General features: G+C 34.8%; 2 protein-coding genes across 4 annotated transcripts; one reads left to right on the top strand and one right to left on the bottom strand.

The window, feature by feature from the left end:
• The first annotated feature begins 728 nt into the window (after positions 1-728).
• LOC142642628 (2-carboxy-1,4-naphthoquinone phytyltransferase, chloroplastic) lies at positions 729-8,170 on the top strand. Its single transcript, XM_075817026.1, has 12 exons — positions 729-918; positions 1,784-1,948; positions 2,914-3,160; positions 4,117-4,220; positions 5,932-6,003; positions 6,098-6,236; positions 6,573-6,679; positions 6,765-6,864; positions 6,949-6,987; positions 7,081-7,191; positions 7,347-7,412; positions 7,722-8,170. Exons 2-12 carry the CDS (start codon positions 1,863-1,865, stop codon positions 7,827-7,829), a joined length of 1,179 nt encoding a protein of 392 aa, XP_075673141.1. The 5' UTR covers positions 729-918; positions 1,784-1,862; the 3' UTR covers positions 7,830-8,170.
• On the bottom strand, positions 2,043-19,367 carry LOC142642626 (uncharacterized). 3 transcript variants are annotated; one of them, XM_075817024.1, is made up of 12 exons: positions 19,011-19,367; positions 18,111-18,592; positions 17,633-17,722; positions 17,285-17,524; positions 16,182-16,403; positions 15,178-15,484; positions 14,776-15,080; positions 14,571-14,692; positions 14,013-14,119; positions 13,824-13,912; positions 13,644-13,734; positions 2,043-2,144 (listed from the first exon to the last, which is right to left on the bottom strand). In XM_075817024.1, the coding sequence occupies exons 1-11, from the start codon at positions 19,147-19,149 to the stop codon at positions 13,645-13,647; spliced, it is 2,193 nt and encodes a 730-aa protein (XP_075673139.1). In that variant the 5' UTR covers positions 19,150-19,367; the 3' UTR covers positions 2,043-2,144; position 13,644. The 3 variants fall into 3 exon arrangements, with proteins under 3 accessions (XP_075673139.1, XP_075673140.1, XP_075673138.1); XM_075817023.1 differs by lacking the exon at positions 2,043-2,144 and adding an exon at positions 13,341-13,556; XM_075817025.1 differs by lacking the exon at positions 2,043-2,144 and having other exon boundaries at positions 13,147-13,734; positions 15,193-15,484.
• Between the last annotated feature and the right edge of the window lie 147 nt (positions 19,368-19,514).

Here is a 19,514-nt window from a genome sequence, read left to right on the forward strand (position 1 = left end):
AATAAATGGCTTAAAACCTATTTAAAAACTTTTATTTAATTTTTTTTTTTTATGTACACACGCACATGCATAAGTGAACAAGCATATTAATCTTAAGAAAAGTTAACAAATACCCACATTGGTTTATATAATATTTTTAAAAACTTTTTATGAAAAAAAAAAAAAAAAACTAATTTTTTAACAACTTTTTATATTTTTCATAAAAATAATATTAAACTTTATTTAAAATAGTTCATTAAAAAATGTCTTAAAGGCACCAGTTAACCGGAGTTACTGGATCCTTAATCTTAAATTACAAATTTTTTTCTTTTTGTTTTTTGATCGGTTGGTTTTAATCTAGGACATATTAAATTTCTCTCACCCCTACCCTTATGTTATAGCCCGACAGACACCCTGAGATTAGTTAAAACATTTAAATCTGTATGTCATAAACAAATATTAAGTCAAAAGCTCTTCAATTAACGTGACAAGGTATTAAAAATTTTAAAATTAAATTCTCAAGATGATGAACACTCGTGGTGAATCGCTTAAAATTGAGCATGTACTTCGAAGTTGGAAATTATGGTCATCACTAGACTACTCGCTAGTTGGTTCTCTTCTCCTCTTTTTTGTCTAGTCAGTCTGTTTGTCTTGGTGGGTCCTACTTGTAATCTTAGGTGGCAAAAATTTACTGGTCACTGGCTCATATTGATCAGATTAATATTATAGAGTTTGAGTGGATAGGACTCGGGAGCTGCACCCTCTTCAACTACCAAAGTTCACACTCTCTTCCCATTACAGAGTTACAGTTACCTTTGCTTGTCTTCCCAAAGAGACCCAAGTAACTGTCACTCTTATCTCTTAGGCTCATCACATATACAAAGCAAAAGCAAGAGTGAGAGTGAGAGAAAGAGTCTCAGAAGTATGTCACTTTTCCAGGTGAGACGCTAACCCTGCAAGCTACTTCTCTTTCTTGAACCGCACAAACTCTTATATATATTCTTCCTTACTGCTGTTATTTTTTGTCATTTTTTTTAGCTCCCAACTTTGGTTATTTTATTTTATTTGAATTTGTGTATCTATAGAATGTTAAAAGATTATGTTACCATTGTCTTTGAAATGAAACCATTCCATTGTATTCTTTTAGGAAACGAGTGTAACATGTCATGATATAGACTTATTTTTAGTGTTTATTGGAAGATGATAAACTGAATAATTATGCCAAAGAAAAAAGAGAGAGAAAGAAATGAGTGTAACATGTCACGGGATAGACTTATTCAGTGCTTAGCAAAGTTCTCAGTGAAGGATGAAATTATCAAATTTAAGCTCATTAAGATTGCCTGGCTTGGTTTTCATTTTTCAAATATCTGTATTGACGGTTATTTTTGTTCTCAAATTTGTATTGATAACTACATTTTAAGTGGTATTGTCTATTAAAATGACAATTTTGTTTGTAATTACATTTTTTTTTAATTAATGTAAATAGTAGTGAAACCAGAGTTCAAGCGTAAATGAGTCCGGATGGTAGAGGTTTAACCATGGCAGAAAGGGAAACCAAAAGTTCTGATGATCTGGATTTTACTAAAAAAGTAGGCATTTGTGGGTTCAATGCGAAAATTGTTCTGGGTTATATATTGATTGATGACTTGGTGCTTATGTTGCTATGTAATGTATGAATGGGGTCATTTGGACATAAGAACAGGGCGAAAATGTGTAATTTGTCCATCTTCAAGTAGCATTCATCATTGAAGTGGACATTATTGTTACTACAATTTCTAATCTGGTGTTTTTTTTGAATTGTCAGTGTTAGTGGGACACATAGCTGAATGGGATTAAATGTATTCCTCCTTGTTTCTAGACAATATTGGAATGCATAGATACCAATGGCCACCATATATTGTAACCTAAACACAGGGTCTGGTCTGAAGAAACTCAATGAATACCTTCTGCATCGGAGTTACTCAACAAGGCAAGTTTCATCTTCTTCTTTTTTTTGTTTAAATCCCAAACATTCTGTAATTGTTCTTATGAGACATTGATTTGTGTGGTATTTCTATTATGTTCTTTGTCCTTAACGATTCAAACTACAAGATATCAATGATGAGATAGTTCATTTGTTATACTTCTGAGCTTCCAAACTTCAAATGATGATGTTTCTGCCGCAACTGAAAAAACAAAAAAGAGGGGGGTCTTATTAAGTGATGACATGAAATACAAAAAGGAAATAGTCATGTATATATTCTGGAAAGTCCTTAGGCACTAAATTTAAAATTGGAAAAAAGGTGTAAGTGTAACACACTAACACTAAGAAAGAAGCCAAAAGCTGACTGTTTTATTTCATTATAAAGCTAACCAATCATAAAAGGATGCTATGGCGTTGTTCATAAGGATAACGTACAGTTTCTAAAATTTTCAAAATGCCATAAGCATAAAGCATCAGAAAGAAAAACAAAATATGGTGAATCATGCAAAAAGGAACTTAAATGAAACAAATTTTTGTAGTACATGGGAATAAAAACGAACTGTTTGCAAAAACATTGACTAAAATGAAACATTGTATATGACATTTATCTTAAATGTCATTTGAAGATGCCAAGAAGTTATCTATGAGTTCTTGAATAGCATCTAAGAAAATTGAGTTCTTTCTTATTCTTCAAAGTGTTGAATATAGTTTAAAACATTGTAGTTGAAGTTTGAAGATACTTTTAATTTGTGTAGAACTCATCCAATATGGCCTATTGTACAATAAAAGTACAAGGTGTAATGCTTATGATCTAATTTTTTGAAACTTATTATTCTTTTGCTGGCATGCCTGAATCTTCCTGATTATTATTTGATTTTTATACTCCAATTTACTTTTTGGTGGAAGAGTGAGAGGGGAAAGTGAGCTCATTTCTAATTTTTCTGCATTCACTGACATTTCTCATTTTTTAGGTATCATCTAAACTCCAAAAGATCATCAAGCCTCTTCTGTAACAGTAAAAAGCATATCCATACCACTTACAGAAGAAAATTTAAAATAGAAAAAGGACACCAATCTCAACAGGTACTTTCAGAGAGAAATGCAGACTATTCTAGCACGACTACTGAAGAAGAAAAAGAAAATGATGTTTCTAAGGCAATTTTGATATGGAGGGCAGTTAAATTACCAATATATTCTGTTGCTTTGGTTCCTCTCACTGTGAGTTCTCTGACACTTTGCATTCTAATCATTTTAGAGTGTAGTTGTTAGCATTACAGCAATTTTATTTTATCAAGTGAATGTGTTGTTTTTCCCCTGTTAATTTTAATTTTAATTTTCAAATTCTTATGATGTGATTATAGAAAATATTACAGAAAAATAAGCACATGAATTTTTTAAGGATGACTATAATGGAAAACAGAAAAACCAACCCCATAATAATTTATGACGAGTAATACGAATTGAAATTTAAATTAGGGAAAGTCATTAAAGATGGTTTGGACATAACAGAGGCTTGAGAATAAACCAGTGTGATATTGTGATTATATTAATGTGAAAGGAACAAAAGGAAAAGGGAGACAGATAATTATGTGGGTAGAAGTTAGAAGGAAGGAAATGGATGTTAAAAGAGTAAATAGGGGTATGACCTTGTAAAAGGCTGAGGTGGCATAAAAGGATCCATGTAGCTGACTCCAATTAGTTAGAGGATTAAGAGTTAATTGAGTTGGGTTAAATATATTTGTATAAATTTATTAAAATACCCAGTATCCTTCCTTCTTATGGTGAATCCTAAATCAAGGGTTTTGCTAGCAAAAGGACAGTTTTAAAGTTGGTGGGAATTTAGGAAGATGACTATTGAGATATGGAGGGACTGAGCCTGTAAATTCTTCTTTTTTCTACACACTGCAAATATACTATTATTTGTCTCTTTCTGAGAAATATGAAAGAGATATTACTTAAGGCCTTCAATTTCCAGTGCTGATTTGGTGAAACATTCTTTATCAGACCCTTCAAATTTTGTTTGTTGCACACTCCCACACTAAAGCAATGAATTCTAATTGTGTTATAGACATTGGAATCAAAATTTCAGTAATGCACTCGTCTATCTTGGTGTTTTTCCCTGCAGTTTAATTGTATGCACTTTGTGTCTTACTCTATTTTGTGTCCACAAACAGGTAGGTAGTGCAGCTGCTTATTTTCAAACAGGCATATTCTCCGCTAGGCGTTATTTTGTTCTCCTGGCTTCCTCAGTTCTTATTATCACATGGCTTAATTTAAGGTGAGTGATATTTACTATTTCAGGTAGTGAGTTGATTATGACTTGAATCTGAGCAAGCTTAACTGTGAGAGAAACTGCTCATCTAGTAGGGCTTGGAAGATGATATTATCTTTCTTTTTGTTTTTAATCATTTTTTTCTTGCTTTTACATACATTTATAGTGTGAGGACACATACATATGGAGTATGTGATGTTTTCTTAGCAACCATAATGAGTCCTTTAGTTTTTGTCTTGCCAAAAGCAGCTGTGCTTCAGTCTGCTGTTGGTCTTTGAGCTTCTTGCATTTAGGTCGAGTCCAATGCTGTTTGCAAACCCAAAATAGCTTTATCTATTCTGCACCTTTCAAAGCTCAACATTCCAGAATTTATGAGATATGGATGACTGAAAAAGAGTATGAATTAGGCTCAGCTTCTTGGAAAGGGATGTACTTAGATCTTAGCAAAACTCTTTTTGCTGTAAGAAATCTCTGGTTTGAAGCTAACTCTTTCTTTGTGACAATGAAAAGATGATGGGGTGCTCACTAATTAATTAACTATAGTGCCAAAGTGTACTACATGATACTAGTTCACCCTATTTCCAGCTTTCCTTTCTGCTTTTCAATACTTCTTGAGTATTTTATCTCCCAACAACAGTCTGGCTATATTATCCTAATTGAGTACCTTACTATAAGCTTCAACCAAGTCTCAGGCCTCCTATATATGAGCATTAATAACATGGAGGGCTCCATCCACAATTCCTGATAGTCCATTACAAGCTAAATTAGAGTCTTTTTCTATTCTTAAATGATAGGATGGCCTATATCTATGTTTCCTAATGATCTCTTAATAATCTGTACATGCTAATTAAGTCTTTTACAATTCTCAAGCTATAGGTCTCAAGTCTCAACAAATGGCCAACTTTGTAGCTAATTGTTATATCCTGGACAGTTTGACTTCCTGTAAAACTCCCATTTGACTTATACCTCACCTTCAGAACCTTTTCCAAATCCACACTTCCCCCCAAAATTTAAAAAAATAATAATAATAATAGTATACATAATTATTGCAACTTTTAAAGGTTTAGCCTAAAAAATATGGGGGTTTGGCCCCCTCAAATGTTTAAGTTAATCCAGTGGTGCTCTTAAATTTGTAGGAGTTGCCCCCACCCCCCCATATTAACTTTAAAAAAATTAGGGCAGCCACCTACTGTGTGTGTAGTTCCACCCCTATCCTCTTCAATCTCTTCATCCTTATGAATTATTGATCCAGGGGTATTTTACGATCACACAAGGCCCCTAATGTGCTTATCTGTTTCATTGACTCTGCTCTTGTCCTATAATTCACATCCTCTTCAATTTCTTCATCCTTATGAATTATTGATCCAAATTATTAGTATCTCTGGCCCATCAAGTATTGCAACTCTTACATCATTTTTTTGCTACTTTTACTATAATTGCGTTTCATGTACTATGTTTTAGTCCAAATTAGTCCAACACTTCCAAATTCTGAAGCATCTATCCAAATTTCTAACTTGACATTAACTCCATGTCTAGTTTCATCCATTGAAACTATATCAAGAGAAAAATACTGCATTAGTTTGTAGAGTCCATCTAGTTGGTTTAAGTCAAAATGCCAACACAACCCGTTATCTTCATGACTGAAATTTGTTGACTCCTTAGTACTAATTATCTTTGTGATAGAACTTTGTTAACTACTATCCTTTGGCCTCTTCAGCAATGATGTTTATGATTTCGACACAGGAGCAGATAAAAACAAAAGAGAATCAGTTGTAAACCTCACTGGAAGGTAAGAGTTATTTTGTTTTCGGATTTTTTTTTTTTTCTTCGTTTTAATGTACAATAACAATTGCCTAATTATGCTCTATAATGCATTTGGGAAGCCGTACAGTAACATTACTTGCTGCTTATTCATTTCTTGTTCTTGGCTTTGTGGGGCTGACATGGACATCCGTAGAGGCAGGAAATATGCGTTCAATAATATCTCTGGCATGTGCGATTATTTGTGGTTATATATATCAGGTATAGACATGCCTATTGCATTTTTCAAAGAAAAAAATAATCCCACATTTTAGTTGCAGGAACTGATAGTTTAAATGTCCCATTCCCCCTCCCATTGGAGCCAATACTCTATAATCCAAAAAAAAATTTCAAGAACTGAGGTTCAAATCAAACTCCTGGCTTTTGAGGTATTTGCTTCACAACTGCTAATGCCTCCCCCACAATACATAGGAAAACCAGAATTCCACATATGTTTCCCAAATGGTTGGGATCAATTTGTGGCGGTCTTAAGTTCAAATCTTATGAGAAATGAGAAACAAAGGTTTTCACATCCGTTCCATATCATCTCTTTTGCAGTGCCCTCCATTTCGGTTAAGCTACCAAGGATTGGGAGAGCCCCTGTGCTTTGCAGCATTTGGGCCATTTGCTAGTACTGCTTTTTACCTCTTACAAGGCAGCACAAGGTTATTTGACCTATATAGTCACAGGCCATACCTTTAGATTTTTGTTTTGCACAGTTAAAATAATGAATTCAGGTGGTTTTGACAGTCAGATGAACTATCTTCCCTTAAGTGGTACAATTCTTTCTGCTTCAATCCTTGTTGGCTTCACAACATCCCTAATTCTTTTCTGTAGTCACTTTCATCAGGTATTTTACTTCTATAACAGTTTATTCTGCATTTAACCCTCCTTGATTGACTGTGTCAGCTGACATGAATTACCAATGTTTTAGGTGGAAGAAGATAAGGCAGTTGGAAAAATGTCCCCTCTGGTGAATATTTTTCTAGCTAACCTGTTAACGTTTTAGAAATTTTGACAGAGAAACAAATAATGGCATTTTATCTGTATTACAATTTATATGCAGGTAAGGCTTGGCACCGAAAGAGGTTCGGGCATAGTGAAGGTTGCTGTCATAGCACTTTACTTCTTGTTGTTTGCCTTTGGTCTAATCAGGGCCCTTCCTTTTACTTGTATTGTAAGTCCTTCAAATTGGTAAAGTATACAAATTTAACTTTGGCAGATTGGCAATTTATTTCATTTTATTTCCTCTACCTCTTACTTTCTGCCTGAATGATTACTCATTTTAACGATATTCTCATCGTTGTTTTGCTAAATCATGGTTTTTCCCAGCTTCTCTGTGCTCTGACATTGCCCATGGGAAAACTGGTAATTAGATATGTTGAAGATAACCACAAGGTCAGTAGTAAACTTCTAAGATGCTTGAGGTTTCAAACCTCTTGTTCTGATCTAACCATAATCTGGTTTCACAATCATGTCTTGCCACTGGGATAAGAGGAACATAGTGGTTTAATCGAAGATGCAAATTTTCCTTAAAACTACAGTCCACTAGCCTCTCAATCATATATTTTTGGTTGAGCTATGACTAAGAAGCATATGGCTGGTGACAGATCTGGAAGCAAAGGAGATAAATATTCTATTCTTTATCCTTTGTCATACTAACTTCAATTGGGCTTTGACTTCAGTTAATAAAATTTTCTCTTACAGGACAAACTGAAGATCTTCATGGCTAAGTACTACTGTGTGAGATTGCATGCTTTATTTGGAGCTGCATTGGCCGCTGGACTAGTGGTGGCTAGAGCAGTCACTAAATAATATGTTCCAAGGCCTATATTCTCTTGAGATTTTTTCCATGCCTTCAATTTCAAAATCATGATAAAGCAAAGATCCTATTGAGGGTTATGAGATATAAAAATTTGTTGTCAAATAACCAGTCTCATGCATGCTAGACAGTTTGCTGGACTTACAGTGTTTTGGGCTGTCTTACAGTGTTTTTATAGTGATTTTAGGGTAGAAACCTTTTTGTTTCTCTCTAAAGTCTCGAGTCAAATCTGGCACCAACAAACATGTGACAAAGTTGTGTCATCCAATTTTTAGCCATTCTTTGTTGGAGTTCATTTTGCAACATTAAATTACCAGAAGAGCAACTTTTAGTACATGTTTCACATCTTAACAAACTGTATGATAATATAACCCTAAAGATGACATTACCAGAAAAACATGAAACTTAAGGGTATAAATTGGATGCCCGAAAATATAGCATTTGGATGACCAAAAAATAGTGTAAAGAAACACTAAATTTAAGGGTAGCAATTTAGTCTTTTATTTTATTATCAATTTATTACACACTTGATTTAAGTCAAATTTGACAGAGAGGCAGTTGAGTAAATTTTTTACATGGACTATGTAGACAGAAAAAAATCGTGACACCTTTTAGTTTTCTAATTTGGGCAGTCATAACACCTTTTAGTTTTCTAATAAGTTGTGGTAATTGCTTAACTTTGCCAAGGAATGACCGTATCCGCTAGCTAGGTTGTGGATTTCCTTTCCCCTTCAACTGAACAAAATCCCAACTACCCCCTAGATCATCTGAAAACTCATACTAGGTTCGAAAAGCACCTTATGGAATGAATTCCTAATATTTTGGTTGGAAAATGCCTTGGCCTTGATACAAAGTTTATAATGAAGGGAAAAAAAATCAAATAACATATCAAGTTGTGATTCGTGAAATATAAAGTAGAACACAAAAAGTGAAACAGAAAAATAATGCAAACAATTAGGAGAGTCATACCCTCATTAACTGGTTTAAACAAATCAATGACTAGTAATATGGATTATGGACATGCTCTCCTTTTCAGTTCACAAAGTTATGTTTTCTGTCTTATGCCACCTTTGTTGTCTAGTGGTCTGTATTATAAAGCTAAACTTTGCTTCTATTTATAGGTGGAGATTTAAGGGGAAGCTTGATCCAACCTTAAAGGATCTGATGATACATGTCATCATATCATTCACCTCATAAACCCTACCTTAATCCACATTCGTCCTCAATGAGCTAAGCCTCAAATGGTATATGGTGTAAAGAGTGATAGGTTCATCTTGGACCACCTTGATCCAAATCTTTTGTCACACACTAACTCATTATTGGCATGATATTGTCCACTTTGGGTTATCTCTCATGGTTCTAAAAGGCCTTATACCAATTAGAGTCCAAGGCCTCTGTATAAGGCGTAGACCTCCCCCTATTTATGAGCTTAAACATATTATGGCTCAAGTGGCCCAAACTTATTATAACCCATGTATTTGTAGAACAAGTAACTTAACATTGGGTAGGTTAGTCTAGAGTTATTAAAGTATTATCTAGTATATAAACTCTACAAAAACTTTAAAATAAGCGATGTGGGACTTAGCCGAAATTTGGTTCTCCCTCACCTCACCCCACTTAATAGGTCTTTTGGCCTTCTGAGTCCCCTTAATCCACCCCACCTTAAGGTCCACTTGTCCCCATGTGGGACTTACCCATCATCCCGTCACGTAGGTCTTCATATAAGGCCCAAGACCTCCCCTACCTAAGGGATGTGGGACTTAGTCCAATGCCAATGATACAATTTGTCACGACTCAAAGAAAAGTGTTTGTTACATATGCGCTTATACCCCAAAACAACTAGCCTAGTCACAATTGAAAGTCCTTATAAAATCAATTGAAAGTCCTTATAAAATCTAAGGCATCACATCTTTCATCCAACGAGTCTCAAAGGGTGTATGGTGGAATAAAACAAGAAAGCCGCTTCTAAGTATACAGTCAACCCGGCTTGTGATTTCTTGTTGGAATCTTATGTCCAAAGTGAAACTGGTAAAATTTATTTACAAACCCCATTTGTTTTAGCGAAAAACATTTTTCTATAAATTGTTATTCTCATTTTCAAGAACTTAGGACAGCTTGAAATCGTTTTTTTATTGTAGAGAGAAAACACCACTTATTGAGTCTCAAAATGTTTTACGCTATGCTCTTTAAAGAGCGTAAAACAATTTTACCTCCAAAGAGAACAAAACCCTACTATTGTTTCCCCCCCCCCCCCCCTCTCCCCCCAAAAAAATAAATAAATAAATAAAAATCCACCCCTAAACCTACATAATCAAGAAAATAAACTTAAAACCTCCAAAATGACCAAAATATCTTTGAAACCTCTAATATTACTGAAATACCCCCTTAAACCACTAATATTACTAAGAGACCCCCAAAATCATCACAATAACAATAATTGCGAAATCTCCAAAATGACCGTGACATGCCCTCAAAACTTCAGAAATCTCCAGTTAAAGTTCAAATTCCTTTTGTAATGCCAACTGGATCCTTAATAGTTAATATATTTAATTTGAACAAAAACAAACAAAACAAAACAAAACAAAAAAATTGATGCCAAATTTTCAAATCTTATTTAGCCGTACCAGTTGCATCAATCCATGTGTTTCTTATACTCAAGAAAAAGTCAAGTATTCGTTTCTTATCATCTAAAAATAATAATGAGAATAATAATACTAAACCAAAGAATGGGTTTTAAGTTCCATTAAATTTTACCGTCTTGAATCCTAAAACAAAATTATAAATGATCCATCAAACGCTGAGGATGTAGTAAAAATTTTCAGATCAATATTAATTTCTTTCGGACATAGCTTCCTTGAAGCTATCTACTGCTATGGTAAAGGAGCTTTATATTAACAACACTACAAACAACATATTTCACAAATTTTTTCACAACTTCTTGGTGTGAGAAATTGTGATTAGTTCAACATCACTTTTATTGGAACCAGTGGTATCACTTTTGCTTTACATCAACAATATCATACAACCAAATTTGAATAAAATTGGAAGGTCCGCTTATAGAGATTTCAACAATATCATAGAAGAGAGTTTGCTCTTCCATTCCTATCCATCAATAATTATCTTCTATATCCACATATACATCATCTCTCTCACAGCATGTGAACCTCGCATGTGAGAGAAATGATTCAATTAGTTGGATGTATAACAAACCTTCTCCACCCTAAAGTCTAAACGTTGGTAGGAGCAAAGAAGTGCATCATAATGATATTCTTGGCCAAATGGTTAGGTGTGAAATTTGTGGGAATTAATTATTTCTCCTAGTTATTGATCTCAAAAGAGGTTTGAATTCAATTTGTAAGGTTGTTTAAGTTGAAACACTATTAATAGACGTTCTTCATACAAACTAGATATGCACACCAATTGATTCCAATAGCCAGTTATTATCCCAGATTGTATGGATTTAATTGGATTTAATTGTATAAGTTGTATTGTGAGGACATATACTAAACCCCATAATGGATGTCTACTAAATATATTGTGACCAGATAAAAAATTATGCGTTGTAATTGTAACTTGACTAGTTCTTTTTGAATATGGCACATATATGGGTATGTTTCCTCGTGTCGTGACAAATTATGTCAATTCCATATGTTTCCTCACGTCGTGACAAATTATGTCAATTCCCTTTCCAATTATTTGCCTTCATCGATTCAAGACCAAGATACACTTGAATGTACAAAATTACGTGAAATGTTTACCCCATAATAACCTGGAATTAGCCAGGTGAGTAAGTAGCACCAATTGATATTGCAGTATTAATTGTTTATACTACATACTAAACCTTGAACAATAAAATTCCGAACATTCTCCTGTCGAGTCAGGATGTTATTCCAACGGGACTCACTTTATTAAACAATGCATGGACGAGCATTCACAGTCTCAGACAAATTAACCATGACTTACATAAACAAGAACAAAAAACACACAATCAACCCTGCTAAACATCTGGAAAATTAACCATGAAAACTACTTAAGGATGCAAAGCCTGAAAGTACAGACTATTTGCCAAATATAATTCTTTATGAAAAATCAATCTACAAAGCTATTTGCCATCCACAAGAAGCCCCTGGGAATTATAAATTTCATAGATTCAATCTTCCCATGATCTCAGTCACCAGTGTATTGCCCCTTTAAATAATTAAATCTCATACAATTATATAGAGTGATCAGACCATGAAGGTGAAACTGAGCAAACAGCCACTTTATTCTTTTGTACTAATGTAAACAGTGGTGATTGCAGCAGTTATTGGTCTATATATACGATCATCCTATCATATGCAGCATCACATACTCAGATGACTGCCAGGGTTCTTAGCCCTTCAGATTCGGCAGTAATATACTGCTGAAAGATCATAAAATCTAACCCAAGTAACAACTCTTTTGATGGTGAGAAATTTTACCTTCTGATCACTCAGGCATTCACAACTCACCATTACATTGTAGTATGTCACATATGTCACATCTATCTAGATTTTGTTTCTTTAAACCTTTTTAGTTCAATGACCATACCCATAATCTTTATCTCCACAGAATTAAGAGTCATGAAGATTTGAAGAGTGACGATATCCTAAAAACAATGCTGAGATCACTCAATTCACACAAAGCTAGAAGAGCAAAACCAGTTTTTGAAAAAATTTATATTTAGATTGGTTTCAGATTCATACTCCTATATATATATATATTCTCCATGAATTATTGCATTTCAATATAAATGTACTGTAGCCAACCAAATAAACTTTGTTTTGAATCACTGAAAAAAAAAAAAAAAACCCTGAAGTCATAAGGTTACCAAGTTACATTAGCTTATATCAAAAATGTATTTTTTAGATTGAATGTTGAAATGATTCTTTCACAACAATCATTACCCAAAGTCAAGCATCTGCAGCTCCAAAAGCAAACTCATGAGCAACTTAACCTGTTAACCATATGCTTCATGAGTGCAATTCACATTCTTTACTTGTCAAATAAATCCTCTACTAAAGAAAGCCCTGTGTGACCCAAGTCCATCAAATATATGAAGCGAAACAGCTTCCTATAGATCCCATACTTAATCCAAGTGTGTGTAAATGGAAGTATAACAAGAATGTAGGCATTAACACATACAGAAAACCCTTAAAGGGATTTCTCCCACAAAATTTATTTTTATGTGTTCCACATCCCACTTCAATTTTTATACTGACTTAAGATCATAATTTTGTTATCCATCACATAAAGGCATTCCATGAAGATTATAACTGGAAATCCACAGAATATTCAAGACCATAAACAATATATAGCCAGGGAATTTGCTGTTTTATAACACTTTAAGTTTATCCACCGACTGAAGTAACACCAAAGAGAGGAATCAGTAGCATCAGCTTCAATTTGTACATAATGAGTCCATAAAGTCTTCCTTTTCAATTATTAATGAAGTTCCAAACACATTGTTTTCATATTTCCTCTAAATATTTTATCACTGAAGACCCCATCCTCAAAGCTTTCAGTCTTAATACCAATTCCTTAATTAACTCCAGAGTACATATGACCAATTGGCGAAGTCAAACTCTCCTCTGGAGGTCTTCAATTAATGAGAAGTCTTTCCGTTAACAACAAACTCGTCTTGGTAATGGATGAAGCAGTAACTCATGACATCCACTATATCAACCTCCAAAGGAGCACTCCTAATTGAGAGGCCAGCTTATGTATGCAAGATGTACTATTTGATACACATTCACAAAAGGTCTTGGAATGACCACAAGCAAACTCACCTTAGTAATATGAGCTTGAACCCCTACCACTTGGGTAGTCGTCATTCAGGCGACGAGTAGAGTAATCAGCTGGGTATGAATCTTCACCTAGCTGCAAATTTGATCATGTTACCCACATAAGAAAATTTCTAAACCAAGATATCAAGACAAGTATATACAATAACACAACACAAACTGTACATCTGATCGAGACGACACATAATCTCTGGATATGTAATCCCTTTCATAACTGGAATAGACTCTTTCTGCATCCCTCCTACTAATCTCATCTGCAAGAAGTGAAATAACGAACAACATTCAATATATAGCTATCGATGGGAAAATAATATACTTGTAGACATGTGAGTTTGTGTGAGTATTTTCAGGTACCTCTTCTGTACCCCATTGTTGATGGTTTAGTCTCATATGGTACATGAGAATGCCCTTCAGATCTCCGACCACCTTCATCGTAACCATGACGAGACCCACGACCCAGCCTAACATAATAGCAATAAAATCAGCCATAAAAATAGCATTGCGATGTCTCAAAATAAGTGTACCGTTCAAAAAAAGTCAGCATTTAAGGAGACATAAATCAACATTTTCACACTACTAAATGAATCATATCTTCCATATTTTACCACTATTTTTGTTGAACTCCAAAATGTTTGCTATTGGCAGTAAAATTAAATGATTGGAACCAATGTTTTTGAAATTAGATTATATTACATAAAGGGCTATTAAGGGAACTGAGATAAGTATAGCATTCAGCTTTCAAAATTAAGTTAATTAACATTTCCAAAGGGAAAACCTTACATAAGTTTCTTCGAGACATTGGGAATAATAATTATAAAGTAATAACAACAATGACAATTTTTTGTTGCAAGTAACAATGACAAAATTAAAATAATAAGAGAAGAAGGGTAAAACTCCCAAGCAACAAACAACCTTGTAGAGTTGCTTCCATAAGAATTATCACCATAAGGCAAGTCAAAACTGCTTCCCCCATAGTCAAAACGAGCTCGTGATTGCCTAGCTGAAGGTTCAGCATAACGAGGATGATCTTCCTCCTATAAAAGTAAAAGGGTTAGACTAGGGTAAAAGGGGGAAAAACCGCAGCAACTGTACAAAAATTTTCAAAAAGATCACTCACAATGGCAGAATGGGGACGCTTTGAGGTGGGAATAGAACTGTAATCACTGATACGACTGTCATGATAGTTTGAGGGTTGTTCCATGTATCTGTCATAGCCATAATCATCATAAGGGACAGGCCTACGGGCAACAGCACGAGAACCACTCCTTGAAGGACCTCCCAAGTACCCAGATCCACGTGAAGGGTATGCATCTCTATAAGAGTGACTATCCATAGTAACTTTACCAAAATCAGATGGCCTAGAAAATAGTTCATCTTCTTGAATGTAGTCCCTTTTTGAGCTGGTCTTTCCATAAGTTTGAACTGTCAAAAAGAGAGTCAGGGAGAGAAGAAAAAATAAATAAATAAATAGAGGGAAAAAATGCTAGTATTGTTATTATTACAAATAGTAATTATATACCAGTGGACCTTCTACCATATGATCTCTCTGGTGAAGAAAATCGCCGTCCACTCCCAACTCCATGTGATACAACATTTCTGTCCCTTGGACCATATGCTCGATTAAGACCACCATCAATTGCACCACGACTTTGAATGCTTCTCCCAACACGATCTATAGACTTGTGAGGATCAAAGCGAGAGCTGCTAGAGCCCCAAGGACCCCTGCTACCACGATCACTGCCATGTGCAATGACATAACCTCCCCGAGCCTGTCTAGCAGACTTACCTCTCTGCCGTGGCCTAGACAACCTTGCCCTAATCTTTATCTGGAAAAATTGCAATTATTTTAATGAGCCTATGATACTTGCATAAGTTTTAAAAAGAGTCTAGCTTGCCACTGCATTTTCCTAAATTACAGCGCCATCAAGTCCAGGCTGTCCAGCAAGTTATACTCATGACAAATGACATTAAGGAAATGTTAAAACATTTAGAAGTAAAATAAAAACATAAGATTAGATGTAAAAGACTCAAAAGTTACAGCGATTTAACTGTGTACCTCGTGATCTTTTACCTCTTTCTAAGCAATTTAAGTTATTTATGTAGTTCTTTATCTTGACTCACCCTCCAGTTATCACATCCACTGCATGTGCCCCACCAATAACATTAAGATCCCAACTCTTCTAACATTTCAAAGTTCACCTTTTTGTAGATATTTGATTTTCTTCAAAACTATGGTAAAGTTCAGTAAAGGTTCTGATTTTGTTGCACAAGCTTGATTCAAGGCAGTATTATAGAAGCATGAAACAAATCATGTTAATTTCTCCTACGTTATTTTTCCCCTAAAAAGGTATTTTCTACCTTCTATCAGTGGATAGTTTATTATTTTCATTTTACATTATTAAATAAAATAAACATTTATGAAGTTTCTACAACATGAATGTTGAATAAGAAAAAAACATTTTCCACAATGATGCTTAAAGATTGTGCAAAATACATAGGATTAAACAATAAACAGCAGCATACCTTCCTATCTCCATCACCAACCTCAGCAGTATTAACACCATCCACGCAAGCCACTGCAGCATCATGCGAATCGAATGTTATAAAACCAAAATCGGTCCTTTTAGCAGCTGGCATATTTCGAGCAAGTTCCACCTTTTCAATCTTCCCAAACTTTTTGAGAATGTTTTTGACACGATCCTCATCCCAAGCAGGAGGCAAACCATCCAGGAATACTGTCTTTACCTGGAAAAGGAGAGAGAAAAAAACCTATTAAAGCCACTGCTTAAAGGTTCAACAAAATCAAATTAGTATAGAAATCACATTTCTAGTTTCAAATTATAACAACAACAGGTTGAAAGTTATCATTGTTCATCTGAGTAAACTATTGTCACTAACAAGGGATTAGCCTAAATTTGGAACAACTTGCATTGTACTGGCATTATAGTGAGTTGAGTGAGTACAAAAATATTTTTAAACTACATCAAGAAAGGCCTCAAATTCCTTAGTGAAAACTTACAGCATATATGTATGAAACCTTAATGTTAGAAAAGAAAAACTAGCTTAAACATAATAGAAGAAAATCTAACTTATTGTAAGTACTAGGATGACCTCCAAAATAGGTGGAAGATAAAATCTCCCCAAATTCAAAGCATTCTTCCATTCAAAGAATACACCACAATTCTTCCTGTATATGAAGTAGCCATTCAACTTTGACTTGTTTCACAAACTATAAGCACACTTACACCACAATTCTTCCTGTATATGAAGTAAACCATTCAACTTTGACTTGTTTCACAACCTATAAGCACACTTATATTTAAGCAATAATTTTCAATGTCTAAACAGGAGTAACAAAAAACAAACAGAATACAACAACTTGCTTGAAGAGGAAAAAAAATGCTCAAAGAAGTTCGTGGAGTCAAAAACTAACTAAGGCATGCCAATTTCCTGTATTTGTGGCTAGCCATGAATCCAACATATTCAAACAAAAACAAGCACACACACATAAAAATACATATGTAAATTTTAGTTTTAAGAGAAGCAGCTTCCAATTTTGTAACTAACTCCTAGTGTGCACAAGAACCTACACAAATGAGGGATTAAGACAAGAAACAAGTACATACATGAGACATAATTGCATCATCAGGTTCAATGAAGGTGTCTGCAAATGCGACCCTTGCCGTTCTATCTATACCAAACACAACATCCCTCCTTTGCAATCGCTTGCAAGCGTCCAAGGCATCTGCCCTGCATGGGAAATCTAAAAAAGCAAAGCCCCGATTCAACCCCTCATTTTTCATGTCCTCAACTAGTGTCAAGTCTTCAAATTTATCAACTCCATATTGTGCAAGCTGTTCTTTCAACTGAAATAAAAGGACAAAAACCAAACATACTCAATTCACACAACCTAATTGCTAAGTGAAAAGTATGGCTTCAAAGACACAAAGGTAAGAAGAACATAGATTACTCACAACATCCTTTGTCCATGTCTTGCATATGTTACCAACAAAAAGAGTGTCACTATCTTGACTTGGAGCCACCCCACATTGCTTCCCATTAACCTGACAGTTGAAATTTCATAGTCATACATGATCAACTTGTTGATAATCACCAAGGCTCCCTTATATTAATTATCAAGAAAAAGAAACACATTCTATTGAATATAATATATAGTCTTAACACAAAGAATGTTATTGTACTAAGTATCTCCATAATATGCTATGATTTTTTTTTAAGGAAATAAATAAATAAATAGGTCATTCATGGTGTCCAATGGATGAGACCTATTATACCAAGAACCACCATTCTCAAAAATAGAAAATTTCGCAAATAATACAAGTCTTAAAAAATAATTGCAGGATAAGTTTCCTAGAAACATTCAAACAAATTTACATTTGATAGCACCTCAAGTATATTGAATAACAAGGAAAAATGAAATAGAAAAGATACCACTGGATGCTTAAGTTCATGGATAGCTCGTCTAGCCTGCTCAATGGTTGCAAACCGCAAGAAAGCAAAGCCCTTGTTCTTTTGAGTTACTGGGTTCTTCAAAAGTCTCACTTCAGTGATCTCACCAACCTGACTAAAAACCTTTCTAAGATCCTCCTCAGTAGCATCTCGATCCAATCCCCCCACAAACACCTCGAATTCCTTACGCTTCCTCCTCTCATTAACCACATTATGGTGCTCTTCCTCATAGTCCACTTCTTCCACAAGCTCATCTCCAACATCGTCCTCAAACACCTCTTCCTCCACCTCCTCTTCTTCCTCCACCTCTTCTTCGATCATGTAATCTCCACGAATTCCCGCTACCCCATCTTGCTCATCCCCACCATCCATCCTCACAACCCCTTCCCGCCCACCACTATTCTCGTCTTCTTCATACCGCCGATCATTATCTTCAAGCTCCAATCTTTCTGATCTCTTGTCCTCTGATACAACAAGGTAATAATACACCACCCTTTGTCACAAACCAAATTTTACACACTTACATATAATACATACCAAAAGTTACAAAATTTGATCACAAATCCAAATATTAACAACTACAATTATAAATGCATTCCCACTCAAGCAAAGAAAATGAAGTATACTTTATAGTTTATACATTCATTCATAAAATATATATGTAAAATAACACTAATCTTGATATAAATTCAACAAAAAGGTTGCTAAGACTAAAAATATTGAAACTTTAATCAATAAACCTCAAATGGGTATCTATATAATAGAAATTTGGACAAAGAATACCCTTAATTAGTACTCCTCAAGCAATAATAAAAACAAATAAGTTGACTGTGTAGTGAAATAATGAAAATTAATCAATTGGGTCAGAGTGGAAAGTGGTACCTTGAGTAGGAGGAGGAGGAGAAGAGGGTTGCCGTGAAGCCGGGTCGTTGCGCCGCGGCGGCAGAGGCTCTTTCTTGACAATATTGGTGGTGGCTGTGGCTGTGGCCGTGGTGGGTCGTTTCAGTGTCCGTGGAGGCATTTTTTTTTTTTATGCTTTTTTTGTGGTTTTGGGTTTTGGTTTTTGAAGTAAAAAAACAGTGACACAAATTAAGGAAACAAGAGAAACGGCTTTGATAATTATGAAGCAGAACTGGGTAAAAGAAGTCTTGCTTTGTTTTGTCTTGTTGGATTGATATGAACTCAAAGTATATTGTCTGATTTTTCTGGGAAAGTGTTGAGGAAGAGGAACAAAAGGGCAGGGAGTGAAGGGTCCGTTAGACTTGACTTTTGTAGATTTTTTTTAGTGCTATTGAAAGCGCTGGGACACTTCGCGGTTTTATAATTAAATTCCAAGAGGACTTTGCTCTGTGTCTTTCTGTATGTTTTATTGAAAGACTTGGGGTT

Source organism: Castanea sativa, chromosome 7 (assembly GCF_040712315.1).
Source record: "Castanea sativa cultivar Marrone di Chiusa Pesio chromosome 7, ASM4071231v1".
NCBI lineage: Eukaryota > Viridiplantae > Streptophyta > Magnoliopsida > Fagales > Fagaceae > Castanea > Castanea sativa.

Excerpts from the sequence above, each read along its gene's own strand:
- LOC142642628 (XM_075817026.1), top strand. The coding sequence starts at position 1,863 with ATGGCCACCATATATTGTAACCTAAACACAGGGTCTGGTCTGAAGAAA. Across the intron at positions 6,988-7,080 it reads TTGGAAAAATGTCCCCTCTG|GTAAGGCTTGGCACCGAAAG; the intron begins GTGAATATTTTT and ends ATTTATATGCAG. Across the intron at positions 7,413-7,721 it reads ATGTTGAAGATAACCACAAG|GACAAACTGAAGATCTTCAT; the intron begins GTCAGTAGTAAA and ends TTTCTCTTACAG.
- LOC142642626 (XM_075817024.1), bottom strand. The coding sequence starts at position 19,149 with ATGCCTCCACGGACACTGAAACGACCCACCACGGCCACAGCCACAGCC. Across the intron at positions 16,404-17,284 it reads ATGATGCAATTATGTCTCAT|GTAAAGACAGTATTCCTGGA; the intron begins GTATGTACTTGT and ends CTCCTTTTCCAG. Across the intron at positions 15,485-16,181 it reads TTGGTGATGGAGATAGGAAG|ATAAAGATTAGGGCAAGGTT; the intron begins GTATGCTGCTGT and ends CAATTTTTCCAG.